The following is an 18155-nucleotide window of genomic DNA, read 5'->3' on the forward strand; positions in this document are numbered from 1 at the left end:
ATAGTGCAGAAAGGGTCCAAGCTCAATGGCACATACCTCTGTCATGTGGGCCGGTCCTGGTGATAGTGCAGAAAGGGTCCAAGCTCAATGGCACATAGCCCTGTGGGCTCGGGGACCTGTAACGCGTCCTTGAACTACCCTTGTCACACGTGGGACCCAAAGAGAGGAAATCACTTCCCCTTACCCTGTCGAGAAAATGGGGGTAAGCGAAGCTTGTCGTATTCTAGCATGAGAGCTTCCAAAGCCGAGGCGAAACGTCAGCGAAGAGCCGCGGACCCCGAGTTGCGGGAGCGCGATGTTGAGGCCAAACGTCAGCGAAGAGCTGCCGGCCCTGAGTTTAGGGCAAACGAAGCGCAACGCGTGCTACAGTGTCATCTTGCCCCAAGCTTCGCTTAGTTCCATTTTCTCGACAGCGGAAGGGCTCTTATTTTTTTATCTTTGCTTAAAACATTTGCATCATTGTGTGCACATCTGTAAGTCAAGAGGAGAGTATTAGCCGGCGCCGTCTGCAGCCACTGATATCTCTTTGAACAAAGATATTAAATAACGGTTATTCATGGATTCAACTTTGAAAATCAGCGATTAGAGGCCCGGGTTCCACATAGAAGGTGCATTTTCAAGTTTCGGACGAACAGTCACATTTTAATATTGTAGTTTAGGAGACGAATAAATGTTGGAAAGCTTGCATTTGAAATGCTATGCGTGCGTTTACCACTCGTTATATGTTACAGCTAGGCTGTTTACCTCTTGCCCCCCTTATGCATCCCCCGCATGCGTTCCCAGGGGGTACCCTGGCCGGCTTACGTCCGTATCATGGCACGTATACAAGAATCTCCGAAGGTGCAAAGAGTAAAAAGAAATAAAAAATGTTCGGATTAACGTCAAATTTCTGAGGTAGGTTCCTGTAAACAAAGTAATTTAAAGGCCTGAAGAGAAAACTTGGTACATTTTGGTCAGGGTGGGAAGCGAACCCTGGCTACTGGGTTGCGAGACGAGCACGCTTCCCCGACGCCACGGTGGCGCCACGGTTCTGGCTGACTAAAGGTGTGCCTAGTGTGTGTGTGATTGCACACGTCACGTCGCAGGCATCTGGCTGATTAAAAAGGTTTCACCAAAGGGATTATAATGTTTTCGCATGCCCACACGTAAGCAGTCCTAAGTGCCTTTGCCAAATTTTTTATTGTTCGCATTTCGCCTGTTTGTCGATAGCTTCCGTGGTCGCGTCTTTTCCAGTCGTATTTGCAAGCGAACGAGCCGCGATAATATCTCGCTTCACGGGGCGAAGCGGGCAACAAAGTTAGGTGTCGGCGTTGTGTGGTGAGTGAGTGAGTGAGTGAGTGAGTGAGTGAGTGAGTGAGTGAGTGAGTGAGTGAGTGAGTGAGTGAGTGAGTGAGTGAGTGAGTGAGTGAGTGAGTAAGTGAGTGAGTGAGTGAGTGAGTGAGTGAGTGAGTGAGTGAGTGAGTGAGTGAGTGAGTGAGTGAGTGAGTGAGTGAGTGAGTGAGTGAGTGAGTGAGTGAGTGAGTGAGTGAGTGAGTGAGTGAGTGAGTGAGTGAGTGAGTGAGTGAGTGAGTGAGTGAGTGAGTGAGTGAGTGAGTGAGTGAGTGAGTGAGTGAGTGAGTGAGTGAGTGAGTGAGTGAGTGAGTGAGTGAGTGAGTGAGTGAGTGAAATAGCTTTATTTAGGTTTAGTCCCACGTAGGAACCGCCAAGCCGAGCTTGACGGCCCGATATCGCGGGCACTCTGGACGGCCAGGGTTTGGTCGTTGAGTTCGGGGCTGCCCAAAAGCGCAGCCCACCTATCCTCGCTGAAGGCGGAGCCGGTGACTTCACACTTCCACAACACATGGTTCAATGTTGCCGTTAGTCCACAGGCAGGGCAGTCCGCACTGGGATACCTTTCAGGGTATATAGAGTGAAGAACCGCAAGGTTAGGATACGCACGAGCTTGTAAAAGTCGAAGGGTCACCGTCCGCGCCTTGCATAAGGCAGGGTGCGGGAGGGGGGAATACCCGTCTTGACAGATAGTGACGGTTGGTGATCTCATTATACGTGAGCAATGGTTCCCGGCGGGGTAGGGGGACTACGGAGGCGGCGCGGTCAGTGAGTCCTCGCGCAGCCTCGTGCGCGCTCTCGTTAGGGTTACAGGGAGAGCGCTCAGTCGATTTCAAGTGTGCGGGAAACCAAATGAGAGAATGCGGAGAGATACTCTTTTCAAGCTTTGGAGAATGCGAAGGGCCTGAAGGGAGACCATCCCGGGTTGGTAGGCCTTAATGGCCGCCTTGGAATCGCTATACAGGGTGTCCCAGCTATCACGCAGCACGACTTAAAAAAAGAGGAACGGCGTTACGCGAAGCAAACCTAGTGCTTATTGTTTCCAGTGCAGTGGAGTAGCCGCCAGTAATTTTTTCATTATTGAGATTTAATTAGTTAATTGTAATTAATTATCTAACTTGGGAAGTACTGTCCTAATTATCAAAGTGTCAATGAGAAAATTGTAGAGCAACATGAAAAACTCCCGATACAGCTTTCTGTTACTCAATACGTGCTACATAAAAGTGTTTTTCCGAGCGTGAAAGCAGCCCGCGAATACACGCGAAGTGCCTCGAGCGGCCAGTCGCGCGGCAATTCTGCGTGTATTCGCGGGCTTCTTTCACGCTCGGAAAAACACATTTATGTAGCACGTATTGAGCAACAGAAAGCTGTATCGGAAGTTTTTCATGTTGCTCTCCAATTTTCTCATTGACACTTTGATAATTAGGACAGTACTTCCCAAGTTAGATAATTAATTACAATTAACTAATTAAATCTCAATAATGAAAAAATTACTGGCGGCTACTGCACTGCACTGGAAACAATACGCACTAGGTTCGCTTCGCGTAACGCCGTTCCTCTTTTTTTTAATCGTGCTGCGTGATAGCTGGGACACCCTGTATATTGCCTCTCTGCGACCATGGAGCACAGTCAGCGCGATTGCAACCTGTTCGCTACCAAGGGCTTCGAAGTGCATACTGTAGCGCAGCAAGTAATCCTGGAATTAGAGTCGACGATGGAGACGGCGAACGCCTCTTGTTGGACATATGCCGCGGCATCCACGAAGCTTGCCTCAATGTGGTTGTTACGGACATGTTCGAGTAGAGCTCTACCCCTGGCTCGACGTCTGCCGACGTTGTGTGCGGGGTGCATATTGCGGTGAATGGGCGCGATGTGCAGTTGAGATCTGATGTCGCTGGGAATCCGCACGGCGTCGGGGCACTGGTCGACAGGGTAGAAGCCCATCTCGTCGGGTATCTTGCGGCTCGCCGGGGTGCCGGATAGCCTGAGCAGCTGTGAACGCTCATGCGCCTCTATTATTTCTTCGAGCGTGTTGTGCACTCCGAGCTTTAACAGGTTTTCGGTGTGAGTGCTTACAGGTAAGCCGAGGGCGAGCTTGAAGACCTTTCTGATGAGGGAATTTAACTTGTTCCTCTCTGCAACATGCTAATTATGCATGGCTGCCGAGTATGAAAGGTGGCAGAGCACAAAAGCATGTATAATGCAGATGAGATTGTCTTCCTTGATTCCCCGGTACCTTTTGGCGATCCTCCAGATGAGGCCGAGAGCACTCTCCGTCTTGGCGATGATCCTTATGAGTGCGGTACCATTGGCACCGTTAGACTCGATGTACATCCCCAATATTCGGAGCGAGGCCACTCTGGGCACCGGGGACCCGTCACCACTGAAAAGCCGTATTTCGCTTTCGGACGCCGGTTTCCAATCACGATGGCCACCACCTCTGGATCTTTTCTTGTAGAGAAGTAGCTCAGACTTGGATGGAGAACATCTGACCCCAGTGGGGTGGAGGAAGCACTCGGTCGCATCGATGGCGCTCTGCATGGCGTCCTCAACTTGGCCGTCGCTCCCGCCAGCGCACCAGATGGTGATGTGATCTGCGTAGATTGTATGGTAGATTCCTTGAATTTTGGCGAGCTCCTTGGAAAGCCCGATCATTGTGATGTTGAATAATGTTGGCGAGATGACTGAGCCCTGAGGCGTGCCGCGGAACCGAGGGTGATTTCTTGCGAGAGCTATCCTTTGATCTTGAGCTTGGCAGTTCTCTGGCTAAAGAATGATCGGACGAAGTCGTAGACCCTCTTCCCGAGCCCGAGGCCGGCAATAGTCTGGAGAATGAATTCGTGTGAGATATTGTCGAAAGCCTTCTCCAGGTCTATTCCAAGGATGGCTCTGGTATCTCCCGTGCTCCGGTCGATAATCTGATGTTTTATCAGCTTCATGGCGTCCTGTGTCGAGAGGCCGGCTCTGAAACCAATCATATTGTGGGTGTATATGTCATTGGTCTCGAGGTGCACCGTGAGCCGGCTGAGCAGGGCATGCTCTGCGACTTTACCTACAGAACTACACAGGCGTTGTGTGGTGCCGTAGCAAAAAATGTATGATTTTATAATTTATGCAGCTGATGTATGTAGCCCATGCATGCAGCCTAAACAGCTTTGCTGGTAATCCGTCCCCATATGAATGTTGCGGCCTCAGGAATTTGTAACAGCGCAGCTGTTTAAGCCGGCCGTTAGTCCGTGGCGCGTCGGAAAAACATATGGGCCGATCCTGGCGGTAGTGCAGAAAGGGTCGAAGCTAGTGATGCAGAACTATCGATAGTGCCATTGATGCTATCACTATCGAACTATCGATGGTAAAGAAAACTATCAATATTGCTATCGATAGTAATTTCGACAGTAATTTCGATAGTACCATCCTTTGTACTTTCAATAGTACTATCGATAGTATTAAATCAACCGCGCGAACTCATTACAGCATAAACTTGGTTCCCCGAGTGCCTGGTATACGGTGGTAGTGGTGGTAACTATGACAGGACTCTTCGTTATAAAATTCTGGAAGTCTTGGCAATGCTCCAGAACGCCGCCCTCTGAAGTGGCTAGAAAGTACTTGTGCATTCCAGCAACGTCGATATGCACAGAACGCGTATTCTAAGCAGCTGGACGGATTATTTCAGATAGGAGGAGCAGGCTGAAGGACAAGAAAGTTGACATGCTTGTGTTCCTTCACCAGAATGCTTGGCTCACACGTGATAATTAAGTTGAACTGTTCAGCTGTAGCGGAAAGGAAGCCGTTACATGTGGCGGAACTGCGCGGCTTCAAACTTATATTGAATTTTGTGATTTAACAGTAAACATATCAAGAACTAAATCTGTTAGTAAGGTGTAACTGGTTACTTTTGAGAAGGAATTTATTGATGGATATATTCCGGCATTTTCCCGGCGGAAATAATTTATTTCATTCGCCAAGAAATTGCTCATAAATTAAACAGACTGAGAATTGCTGATAGTAGGTAATCACAAATATTTTGGCAATATCACCAGCCAACAACAACATAATTATTAACAGCACTATCGACAGTATTATCGGTAGTAATACTACCCATGGTAACACCAATTGCACTATGGATGGTAATATTATTCATTGCACTATCGATAGTACTATCGATAGTCTTTTTACACTATCAATAGTTTCAAAAAAGCTATCGATGCTGTCGATAGTCAATTTACCGATAGTTTTGCATCACTAGTCCAAGCGCAATGGCACATAACCCTGTGAACTAGTGAAGCTGAGCCTAGCTAAGTCTAGATAAGCATGGTTGCAACTACTTTGGCTTCGTCATCGATAGCCAATCAATAACTATCAATAATCGATCAATAATCAATAAATTCAGGAAATTGCTGGGGATGACTTGGTATTTCTTAGCCTAGCCCAAATACGTGGGGAATACCTTGCGATAGCCAATCGATAGCCAATGAATAGCTAAACAATAATTGATCAATAATCAATAAATTCCGGAAAATGCTTGGGATGACTTGGTGGTGCTTAGCCTAGCTCAAAAGCCAGGACTAGCTAAGTGTCCATCAGCTCCGCTGTTTCTTTAGCATTGCGCCTCCAGTGCAAGCTACGCTAATCTTTTTTCAGTGTGGTTTTCAAGTGAAGCTAGCGCATGCGTAGACGCCAAGGCTGACTGCCTCTGTTCTTGGTTGGTTGAGGGATTATCTATCTTGTAGAAAGCAGTCCGTTATCATAAATGGTTCGTAGGTTGACATGACTCTTGGACTGTCACAGGGTTCAGTACTAGGACCCCTACTTTCTTTAGTTTATATTAATGATCTCTCAGAACTGTTAACTTCTAATGTGAGGCTGTACGTGGATGACTGTCATTTATAAATCTATACACAGCCCGGATGATATCCATGTCTTACAACGTGATCTTGACACTGTGGTAGCATGGTGCAAAAGAAAAATGGAAAATGTGTTTGAATGTAAGTAGCAGTTGTTTTATATTAGTTTTACTAGGAAAAGCAAATACTTCCATTCTTGTTATAGCCTCTCTGGTACATCGCTCGGCCGCGTTGAGCATTTTAAATTCCTTGGTGACTATTTATCTGCTGATTTATCTTGGAATAAACATATAGGCATGTAGCTGGTAAAGTGTGTTAAATTTGATTAAACGTTACTTCAAATCTGCCCAAAAAGCCTTGAAGAAGCTCTGTATGTCACTAACGTGTGTCCAATCCTTGAATATGCTTGTGCAGCATGGGATCATCATGGCCAAACGGTAATCTATAAACTTGAACGCATGCAAAACCGTGCTGCAGGCTTTGTCAGTGGTGATTATAACTTTAATTCCAGTACAACTCGCATTAATAATGAACTAGGTTGGAAACCTCTTCAGAAGCGAAGAAAACTTTTGCGATTAAAATTTTTTCATTCCATTTTTTGTGACGAAACTGGTATAATAAATGTTTGAACATGATGAGCCCAGACTACATATCGCACAGAAATTATTGTGCTAAAAAGGTTCGACAAATAAGATGTCGCACGGATATGCTTGCGCAGACTTTTTTTTTTTTCGCCTTTTACGATTAGCGAGTGGAATCAGTTGGATGCTAGTGTCGTCTATGTTCCTGCAAAAATGTTTTCTCTTCCTTGCAAGGTGTAGGCTTTAGTTGAATGTTCAAGTGACAGCTGTGCCTGTCTGCTTCCTTATTTTAATTGTGGCTTTTGTTTCGACCCCCCTACAATAATGCCCAACTGGGCAATGTAGGTTCCTAATAAATAAATGAATAAATAAATAAATAAATAGAGAAATAACTAGATTAATAAATGAATAAATAAATAATAATATTTAATAATTGTTGTTATTAATTCAAGTATTTCAATAATAATAATATCGTTCATTATTATTTATTTATTATTTAAATAATTAAATAAATGTATTTGTATGTACGTACACATTCAGTATTACTACCTGTCAGTGTTAACCACATAAAGCCAACAGACAACGATGCCAAGGAAAGCATCGGGGAAATTAAGTGTAGTTGAAATTAGAATGTAGAAAATAATGAAGAAAAGGGAAATGAAAGTGGACGAAAAGATAACTTGTCACCGGCGGGAGCCGAACCCGCAACCTCCGCATTACGCGTGCGTTGCACTACCAATCGTACCATGGCGACAGCCATCAATTCGTCCACTAACTTGGGTATTTATGTTTACTAGATCTAGCCCTAGGAGTGTTAGCCAGTGCCACTCAGAACCATGGTCGGCGGATGAACATCCTTTTTAGCCCGATGGTGTCACGATACACGTGATCTTGGGAGAGCTTGATCTCGGTTTATTAGCCACGTGTCTGCTCTCCCAAGATCACGTGTATCGTGACGCCATCGGGCTAAAAAGGATGTTCCACATCCGCCCACCATGGTTCTGAGTGGCGCTGGCTAACACTCCAAGGGCTAGATCTAGTAAACATAAATACCCAAGTTAGTGGACGAATTGATGGTCGTCGCCGTAGCACAATTGGTAGTGCAACGCACGCGTAATGCGGAGGTTGCAGGTTCGGCTCCCCCGGGTGACAAGTTATCTTTTCGTCGACTTTCATTTCCCTTTTCTTCATTATTTTCTACATTCCAATTTCAACTACACTTAATTTCCCCGATGCTTATCTTGGCTTCGTTGTCTGTTGGCTTTATGTGGTTATGACTAATAAAATCGAGCCCCTCGGTTCCCATTCTTCTTTCGTACCTGTCAGTGTGTGACTAGAACCATGCAGGTGTGTTTTTCCGCGCTACGTGCATTAACACACACTTAAATAAGGCATTATATGCCACAAATTATACGCTATGCAGTGAGAGCGTCGATGCCTGCCGGTAGGTAAAAGGTGCGAGTTATAGACGTTATATCACAGTAAAAAATGCAGTTGCCCGCAAAATGTTTAATTGAAGAGCGAATTTGGAAGTGGTTTTTAAAAAATCAGAGCCCCTTTCTTAAAGAAAGATGGTTGAACGCGAAGCTTTCGCCCATGCAAACTATCAGAGTCGAAGTCCAAAGCCAACGACCACGCAACGAACCCAAACTCTGCTGAGTGACCCGATGCGACGCATATGTGATTTGAATGCTTGTTTAAGATTGTATTTTTTGAACGTTGAAGTTGAATGAAGACACATTTCGTTAAGTTGCATAGCCTTTATTTTAGATCATGCAGCCATTTATTACACGCACACACTCACACTTTCACGCACTGCATGCCGTTGCCGATACACAGGATTGACCTTGCGGGCACGACCGCGCTCGCACTTACATTCGCGTACGGCAGCCTCTACTGTCGTGCGCTGCACCCGCGGCCTACCCAGGGTGACGGCCGGGAATGCATTGCGTAACGCGTGTAATGCAATGCAGATATATACAGTTCGTCTGGGTAGCGTGGCGTTGCAGTTCATATTGTTCGTATCGGCACAAATGCGAATCTAAACTGTAGTGTTCTACGATACGTATGTCGTGCGCCATTGTTATATTGTGTGCGCAGATAGTTCCAATGTGTAAGTTGGCTTTCCTTCAGTGCGTTTTCGGCGCTCACGGACGAATCAGTGAGCCGTAGAAAGCTTCGCTTTAATAGCACGTGGGCTTACAACAGGACCTTTAGAAGCTCCTGACAGCGCTGGGGAAATGACGGAATGGACTGCAAATGGTACTGGACCAGGATGTCGCTGATAACGCCCGTATAGTCACACTATTTGTGTGCTTGTGCCTTGTGATTGCGTGTGTAGTGCGCATTGGAATTTCTCTTTTTTTTTTTTCATTATTGTTTCCAGCGTAGTGTACTTGGGATTTCGGTATAGCCGGCGCTGAAGAGGCCTACCTTCGCATTATTCTACATTTAAAATAAAAGCGAAACGGGCTGGTAATTGTAACAAATTGCGTGCGTTTAATGAGAACTTTTTCAATGAGGCAAATATATGTCAAAATTTAAACAGTAATACATCATGTGGTACATTGTCTAAGGATTTGGAAAAATCGGAGAAATATGGAATCTACCGCGGATCCAGAGTCAGCAATCCTGCGGATGAATAAAATGTACAAATCACGCACAAAATAGTTTTTGCGGAAAGCATGTTGCATCTGTTGCCTTAGCATGTCACATTTAATATCAGTAAATTTCTTTGTAAAATAACGTTTAAGCGTATAATAGCGTAAAACGATTTGAAACTCATCTTTATGGAGACCACGTTTTTTTTTTTTATTAAATGTATTTAAGGAGAGGTTGGTGCCAACATGTGGCGCCGGCTACTCCTCTTCTCTTGCATGATAGTTGTCCTCGGAATGTTGTCAAATATCACAAAACTGGACTAACAAACACATGGGCGAACATTCACGTACTCAGTCTTAACTGAAATATAAATAAATGTTCGCGCTACAGAAGATTTCACATAACATAAATACTCACAAAACTAAAGTGTTCAGACACAACACATGAGTTCACAAAGCATAAATGTTCTCAAAACCAAGTTCACACAGAAGATGTTGGGCACTTGCGAATTAGATCCCTCTTGAATTCCGTGCTCTAAATACAACAGTCTCGTGCGCAGACACAAATGCCACATGAACACGAAGACACAGTAAACATGCAATCAAGTGTGCCTGTTAATAATAACAATGCCAGCAATAACTAATATCTGACTTAGTATTCTTGTGATGTTTTTGATTCATCCAAAAATTGTACCAAGGCGCGCATAGCGATGTTTTGTAGTTTTTCTGTCGGCCATGGACCCAAAATTTTTCCTATGGATAGTGGTCGTCTATCCAAGCCATGTAGTTTTCCTGAAAGCTTTTTACGGGGAGCATCATGTTTTTTACAGTGTAGAAAAAGGTGTTCCATGTCTTCTTCAGCCTCTCCACATGAGCATGTAGCACTATTAGTTTTTCTTATCCTATACAGGAAGCTTTTAGCACAGGCAGTGCCTAGCCGAAGCCTATGTACTGTTGTTTCAACCGATTGGTTAATTTTAAATGGAATATTGAATTATATTGCAGGATCAATATTATATAATTGAGAGTTCTGCGCATCATTTATGAACCAAGTTTCCTTGGACAATTTACCGCATAGTTTGTTCAATAAACAACGCACATCACTTGTTGCTAGAGGAACTAATGATAATTCATTCTTTTGATGAGCTGCACGTGCCATTTGATCAGTCGTTACATTTCCTATGATTTCACAGTGACTTGGAATCCACTGGAAAGTTATGTCGCGTTGCAGATCTTTCGCTATGGCGTATGTCTTCTGTATTTCGTATGCTAATGTGCTGTTTGTTTTTCTTAAACTGATTTCATTTAGGCTCAGCAATGAGGCTTGCGAATCACTCAGAACTACCCAGAGAAGAAGTCCTGAATGCTGACATATGTAACGTAAAGCAGAAAGTATTGCGTAAAGTTCTGCCGTTGTGGACGTTGTAAATTGGCAAAGCTTATAAGATCTTTTCTCTTGGTATGCAGGTATATAAAACGCTGATGTAGAGCTTTGTTTCCAGCATGATCCATTGGTATATACGTGAATGCGATCTACGTAGTTAGTGTAAAGATGTGATAAAGTTAATTGCTTTATCGCAACTACGGGCATATCACATTTACGACCTACTCCAGAAATTGAAGTGACTATTTCTGGAATTGCAAGTCACCATGGGGGATGAGTTGCGCATGCAGGCCAGTATTCGTAAGCAGGTAGTAAGTTTTTGCACCGCCGTATTTCATCATGTATGCGTGCAGCGGTTCTACCTTGAAGGTCTTGGCATAATGGATGATTAGCGTGTTGTGTTGCCAAACGAAAAAAGTGACGACCAGTTTCCGTAATTCTTAGTGCATGAAAAGTTGGTTGGCGGGACTCAGCAATTACCAAAGCACTGGCAGATGCACGGGGAACGCCAAGACATATCCGAAGACTTCTGGCCATTAATTTTTCAATTGTTTCCTCTAGATTACAGGATATTCCATGTAGTACAGGAGCAGAGCATTATTCTTTGTCTAATGATCGGCAAGTGAATGCGTAATAAAGAAGAGGTTGAACTACCCCATCTCACTCCAACAAATCGACGAAGAATGTTGATTAGGGAGTTGATTTTCTCCTCTAATGCTTTTATTTGGGGAGCCCATGATAGCCGTTTGTCTATTAATACCAAAGAACTTGTGTTGTCGCACAAGTTTCAAACGCTGAGAGTCTAGCACGAGCTGGAATCTCTTGAGGCATTTCCTTGTAAAAGGAAGTACAGCAGTTTTCTGAAGTGAAATAATCATACCTCTACTTTTCAAAAAATCATTAATCACTGTTAGGCCAGCTTGCAACTTTTGCTGAACGGCTTGAGTACTTGTGTCAGATGCCGATACGCACAAGTCGTCTGCATGTAGTGAATAATTCAAGGTAGCAGTCAAGATATGGGGTAATTCAGCCATAACAGAATTACATAAAAATGGACTGACTATACTACCTTGTGGAACGCCTTGATTCACTTTATGCTCTGTGCTTTTGCCATCAGCAGTTTCAATATAGATTTTCCTGTCTCTTAAGAATTCCCCAATCCATCTCAGTGTTCGGCCAACTATGCCCAAGTGAATTAACTCATGCAGTACGTGAGTGTGGCTGGCTGTGTCAAATGCACGCTTTATGTCTAGAAACACTGCAATGGTGATTCTTCCACAGCTCCTCTCGTGATCTACGTATGTAACAAGATCTAAAATAGCATCCATCGTACACCGGCGCATGTGGAAGCCCGCCATATTTTCGGGCAGTGCGTTGGTACGTTCTGTCCACCATTGAAGCCTAGCATCAATCATCTTTTCCATAAGATTACAAACGCAACTTGTCAGGCTTACAGGGCGGAAAGAATCTAACGATAAAGGAGTTTTGCCCGGTTTTAGTATTGGAACCACTCGCGCAATTTTCCAAGAAGGAGGAAGACATTCCGATATCCACGCATCATTCAGTAATTTTAATAAAGTATTTGTGGCTACAGGACTCAGGTTTTTCAGGGCAGCATATGTGACCCTGCCAGGTCCAGCTGCTGTCCTCTGGCGGCACGATAAAAGTGCAGTTCTTTAATTCTTCTAGTGAAAACGGTTAATCTAGGTCATGATCATCGCTTCTAATAGAAAAATTGATCGATGCTTTGACTTCTTCGACAGAATTACTGCATTCAGATGTGTTTACTGCTGCACTTGGGCGTGTAATAAGCTGACAAAACTCGTTTGCAACAGTTGTTTCCGGTACGTTCTGGACTAAAGCTAGAGCTCTGAATGGCTGTTGGTGCGGTACTCATCCACTTAAAGAGCGCAGAACATTTCATAATTTTGATTCAGGTGTAAAGGGAGTGAGTGAAGTGCAGAATTCCTGCCAACGCGTTGTACCTAGTCGCTCCAGCTGCCGACCCATACGATCATACACCTTTTGGCATTCTCGGTAAGCTTCAAGAAGGCCTGTGCGTCGATATTTTCTCTCAGCTCTGCGGCGTATAGCTCTGAGCCTCTCGTATTCAGAGTCTACACCAGCGTAACTATCAGGAATCTTAACAAATTTTGAACAAAGATTTAATTTGTCTTCTATAAGTGATAATAGACTATCTGTATCACTGACAGCATCAGCTTGACTTGTAATGTGATATCGAAATGCCTGCCAATTTGTTATTTTTGCAGAGCGCCGATAAGTCAAAAATCGTAGTCTAGGATGCTGTATGATGATAGAAAGTGATCACTACCCCTTGTTTCAATGTCTGTTCTCCATGTTGGTCCACATGCAATATCGTTTGAGCAGAGCGTGAGGTCGAGGCAGCTGGAGTAATTAAAACCCCGTAGGAATGTCACTCAGCCGTCATTCAACAAACACAGACCACTCTTCTGAATTGCCTCTTCTAGCTCATTTCCATGACGGTCGCAGTAGGCGCTTCCCCACATGACATGGTGTGCATTGAAATCTCCGCAAAATATTACATCTTTTGTTTATTTCTGAAAGAGGCCCGTCAATGTGGAAAATGAAATATTTGTAGAAGTCTGTAGATAAACGCTGACAATAGTGATATTTACTCGGCCAAACCGAACTTCGCATGATACGTATTCTGGGATGTCTGACGCTGTAGCACTTAATAGGTTATCACTCTTTCATAAAATGTACTATACTAACCCAGAAATAAAAAATGACCTTTTTATATCACCCCCTTATATTTCATCGCGAATCGACCACAACGTCAAGGTACAAGTACCAACTTGCCGCACAAACCTTTTCTTCAATTCATTCCTGCCCAAGACAGCATCCGAATGGAACCACCTCCCCGCCTCGGTCGCCACCAATCCAGTTCATTCATCCTTTCAGACTGCTGTATCTAACATTATATAATGATTCACCACTCCTCTCTGTAACGCCAACAGGCATTGAGAGTATGTTAAATAAATAAATAAATAAATAAATAAATAAATAAATAAATAAATAAATAAATAAATAAATAAATAAATAAATAAATAAATAAATAAATAAATAAATAAATAAATAAATAAATAGCGCTGACGGCAGGTCTCTTCGAACACATATCATCGCTCTGCTCAATCCTGAAGATCGAGAGGATGTATAAACAACGTAGTTAGCTAGCCAAAAAGCGGTGCCTGCACCGGCATCTGTAATACATAACACTGGAAATGAGAACTGAGCCACCAGTTTTCTAAAATCCGCACACTATAGCGAAGACTATTCGTATTCCACTGGAATATTGCGACATTTTGATAACAATTATTCATGCCCCGTCTGCGCAGTGGCTGACGTAGCGTTTTGTAATATCACTTGTTCCATCGACAATACGGCCTTGACCTCCGGTAGGTAATTTGCCTGTGGAATCGCGACAAGTATGGCTTTTAAAGCAGAAAACAACGTTGGAATGACAAGTTCAGGAATAGACGCTGAGGGGGTCCCCTATTCCGTTACACTTACTGGTTGCGGTGTGCTGGTATTCTGTCGTATGTTAGTCACGTGGTTGTTCTTTTGACGAGATCCTTCCCGAGGTTCTCGTCGAGCTTGATGTTGGCTTGGTGATGTCCCAAAACTTTGTCCTCGGTTTTGTGGTCCCCTTGCGACTTTCGCGTATGTCATAGAGGTGTCCTGATGCTTAGGCACTTGTGGCCGATGTGATTGCGCTGGCTTCATCGTATTCTTGTTTGGTTCCGGTGCACCGCGCTGTTGGGTGCCGCCATAGATGATGTCGTGTTGATGTTGAAGAACTGCTGATTTATTCTGCGGGCATCCCGAAAATGATGCAGTGTGGGGTCCGTTGCAATTCGCACACTTAGGCTGTCTTAAAGACTTGCAGTCTTTGTGATCGGGGTCTTCTGCACATATTTTGCAGCGCCTTGTTTCTCGGCAGTTTTTCGCTAAGTGACCAAATCTCTGGCAGTTATAGCAGCGCCTGGCTGGCCCCAGATATTCCTCGACTGGATGACTAGTGAAGCCAAGATACACTCGCTCCGGAATTGGTCAGTCATAGCGGAATTGCAAAATCACACTTCTCATTGGGCGCGATTCCACAGTGCCATCTTCTTGGCGTATATAACGGGTCTGGCGTCTAGCTGATGTCACTCCTGCCCCTCTTAAATATTCTGTTAATTATTCTTCTGTATATTGTAGCGGGACATGTCTGATTTTGCCAACATTTCGTATGAATGACTCCGGAATAAATGACTTCACTAGTAAGCCAACTACTCGCACACATGACAACAAACTCTTGGCTGAGGCGAAAGAACTCACAGTCACTGAGAAACTTCCGTCTTGGTTCACTCGGAAAGAGCTTACTTTCTCCTTTGCTAGCGTAACGATTTCTGAGGCGACAACATTTGGGTTTACTTTCCAGAACGTTTATGTTTCTTCAATTGGTTGAAATACCACAGGAATACCCTTGAACCTTCTTTTCTTATATGTCACAAGAGTGAACGGATCTGCCTCCTCATCACATTCAATCTCAACATCTTCTTCTTCTTCGTCGCGAAGGGAGTACGTCGATGTTCATGTACTCGTTCTGATCTTCGACTCTCACCTTTTTCGCACTGCTTGCTTTGTCCGACATGCTCTCAGCTTTCCTCGTCGCATCCAAGACGAGTGTCGGGGGTAGAATGTAGGAGACCCTGGCGGCTCCAGGCTGGCTCACAGACTCGTCGGCTCGGAAGCCATGCTGCGGTAAGGGCGGTCCTTGCCACGCTTGCACATCTCCGTTGCTGCCTTGCCCCTCCGCCACGGTGGCCGTCGAACGTCAGCGCTTGGTGTCGTCGCGCCGCTCACCGGTATCAGTGATCGCAGCTGATGTTCTCCTCGAAGCCGTAAGAAGTTTACACGGCTGGTTAATACTGATTTGCAGGAGCACAGAAGGCAAAGCGGCGTTCTCCTATCACTTCGTCGTCTTGAACTTCTATTTTTTTTTTAGTAATCAGAAAACATTGCAACGAAGCTGTCTGTGTCTCTTATACCCCTGTTACGCGAGCACTTGCAACGACCGTTAAAGCAAATGGCAGTTGAACGCCGTAATGGCCGTGGGAACGGAACGGAACTCTGGTGGCTGCGCTCACACGGCACTTTCCATGTTCAGTGGGTTCACTTCCGTTTGGACTATTTATCACGTGACTCTTAAGATTTTGACCTTGCCAACTGGAAAAAATCTTGTTTCTCTAATTATTTTCTGTGCTACAAGCTGTATAATGTGCTTTTTTTAGTTATTGGCAAGAGTTTGCAACGCTGTCCAGGCAAAGCGTTTTTCCGCCGGCGCACTCGTTTGCGGCGGGGACACGTTGCTGCTGGGGGCTGCCATCTTGCCTATTTCACGACGGAACGCACGGAAATGGCGGCGGAACGGAGACCGGCGAGCTCCGTTGGTGTCGATCTCCGTTGGGTTTCCAACGGCGCTCGCGCTGCCACCTAACTCCGCCTAACGGCCGTGAAGGCCAACTGCCGTTTTCCTTAACGGCCGTTAAAGTGCCCGCGTAACAGGGGTATTAGACCTTCCTTTTTAATCACAGCCAGTCTTCGGTCCCCTTCAAGTCTAATGTCGGTGGAGCCTAGTGTCTTCATTGATAAAATCATTTGTCTGTTATCTTCCTCTCTAAAGTTTTCGGCATGAGCGAAACCTGTGGTGGTGTCACGGTTACCCCAGCCGGCATAGATGACTACGAGAGCGTTGGAAAGCCCTTTCCAATGACGCACATAAAGGTAAGTTAGAAATTATTTCAGCCTTGGTTCTCGATCCTGCAGAATTGCACTGACGCTTTGCGCATCTTTCTTGTCTGCATCTGTAGAACTGCGCATGTACAGTCGACCAAAAAAGTTTACGGATCAAGGGATCTGACAAACAGCTGAATACGGTGCAGGAAAGCTAACCCTTGAACACCTATTGCCGAATAAAGTTGTACCACCTTTGAGTTGCATAAAAAAGTCAGTGTAAACAGCACCTCATTCAACAGCCGCCCCATTCTAGTGCGGGCAGAATGTGAAAAACGCGGGTACCGGACTATGGATGCATGTTCAAAATCCCCAGCTGGTTGAAAATTATCCGGAAACCCCCCTTGCCCTCACACACACACACACACACACACACACACACACACACGCACACACACACACACACACACACACACACACACGCACACGCACACGCGCACACGCGCACACGCGCACACGCGCACACGCGCACACGCGCACACGCGCACACACACACACACACACACACACACACACGCCGGCGAGTGTGCGTGCGTGCGTGCGTGTGTGTGTGTGTGTGTGTGAGAGAGAGAGAGAGAGGGGGCAAGTGGGGGTTTCCGGATAACACGCGCGCGCACACAGACACACGCGCGCGCGCGCAAACACACACACACTGTGACCTCTCACATAGCCCGTGACCTGTTTCGAGATATTAAACCCTGCAATTTATTTTTAATTTCTAATAATGTTGGCTTTCTATTCAACGTTCAGTTCTGGCCTACTAGCAGCCCATTGGTCCTTTCCATTGTGTTCTCTGTGCTCTTTTGTTGTCGTTGTTGGTGTTTGCTTCCTTGTTTGTTTGTTTGTTTGTTTGTTTGTTTGTTTGTTTGTTTGTTTGTTTGTTTGTTTGTTTGTTTGTTTGTTTGTTTGTTTGTTGGCGTTGATATCACGTTACCCACTGTACAATTGAGCAAATACTGGTCATTCGCTCACAGGTCGTCGATGTGAAAACTCGCGATAAGCTTGGACCTCGCGAGCACGGCGAAATCTGCGTGAAAGGCCCATACTGTTGTCTCGGCTACCTGAACAAGCCTGAGGCGACAAGGAATCTTTACGACGATGATGGCTTCATTCAAACAGGTGCTGTTCAATGGTATTTTTCTTTGAACGCATAAATTTCTCCCAATCTGGTGGAATACACTGTTACGTGCTCATTGGCGGCTTTACATAAACACGAAAAAAAACTAATAGAGGCAGCTTGGGCACTCGGATTCCAGTCGTTGTGGTTCGCGCGAGTTATTATTGGTCTGTAGAACTGCATGTAGAAATTGAATTCAATAATAAATTGTGTAAGTTTGGTAAGCCTGAGCCCGAGTGAGCTTTAAACGACAAATATTTTTGTGAGTCAGTCTGTGAGAGTTCCGTCTATTTTCCCGACCTACTCATGTGCAAAAGCTAGCTCGTCGAACCGAAAAGGGTGTCAGCACTGGTGGGTCGATGCGCTCTAAAACTATAGATCAACTTACTCGACTTTTCTTTTGTTTTTATTTATTTCGTTGTTCGTCTACGACTGAGCGCAGACTTTCAGGCCAATTGCTCACGCGGTGGTATAATATTC

General features: G+C 44.9%; 1 protein-coding gene across 1 annotated transcript in view; it reads left to right on the forward strand.

Moving 5' to 3' along the window:
- Nucleotides 1–18155, forward strand: part of LOC119436273 (probable 4-coumarate--CoA ligase 1) — an 88202-nt gene that overhangs the window by 58230 nt on the left and 11817 nt on the right. The window contains exons 7-8 of the mRNA XM_037703073.2: nt 16449–16549; nt 17533–17677. Coding sequence (XP_037559001.1) covers nt 16449–16549; nt 17533–17677 — 246 coding nt within the window. The remainder of the gene's footprint in view (nt 1–16448; nt 16550–17532; nt 17678–18155) is intronic.

The sequence above is a fragment of the Dermacentor silvarum genome, chromosome 1 (assembly GCF_013339745.2).
Source record: "Dermacentor silvarum isolate Dsil-2018 chromosome 1, BIME_Dsil_1.4, whole genome shotgun sequence".
Lineage (NCBI taxonomy): Eukaryota > Metazoa > Arthropoda > Arachnida > Ixodida > Ixodidae > Dermacentor > Dermacentor silvarum.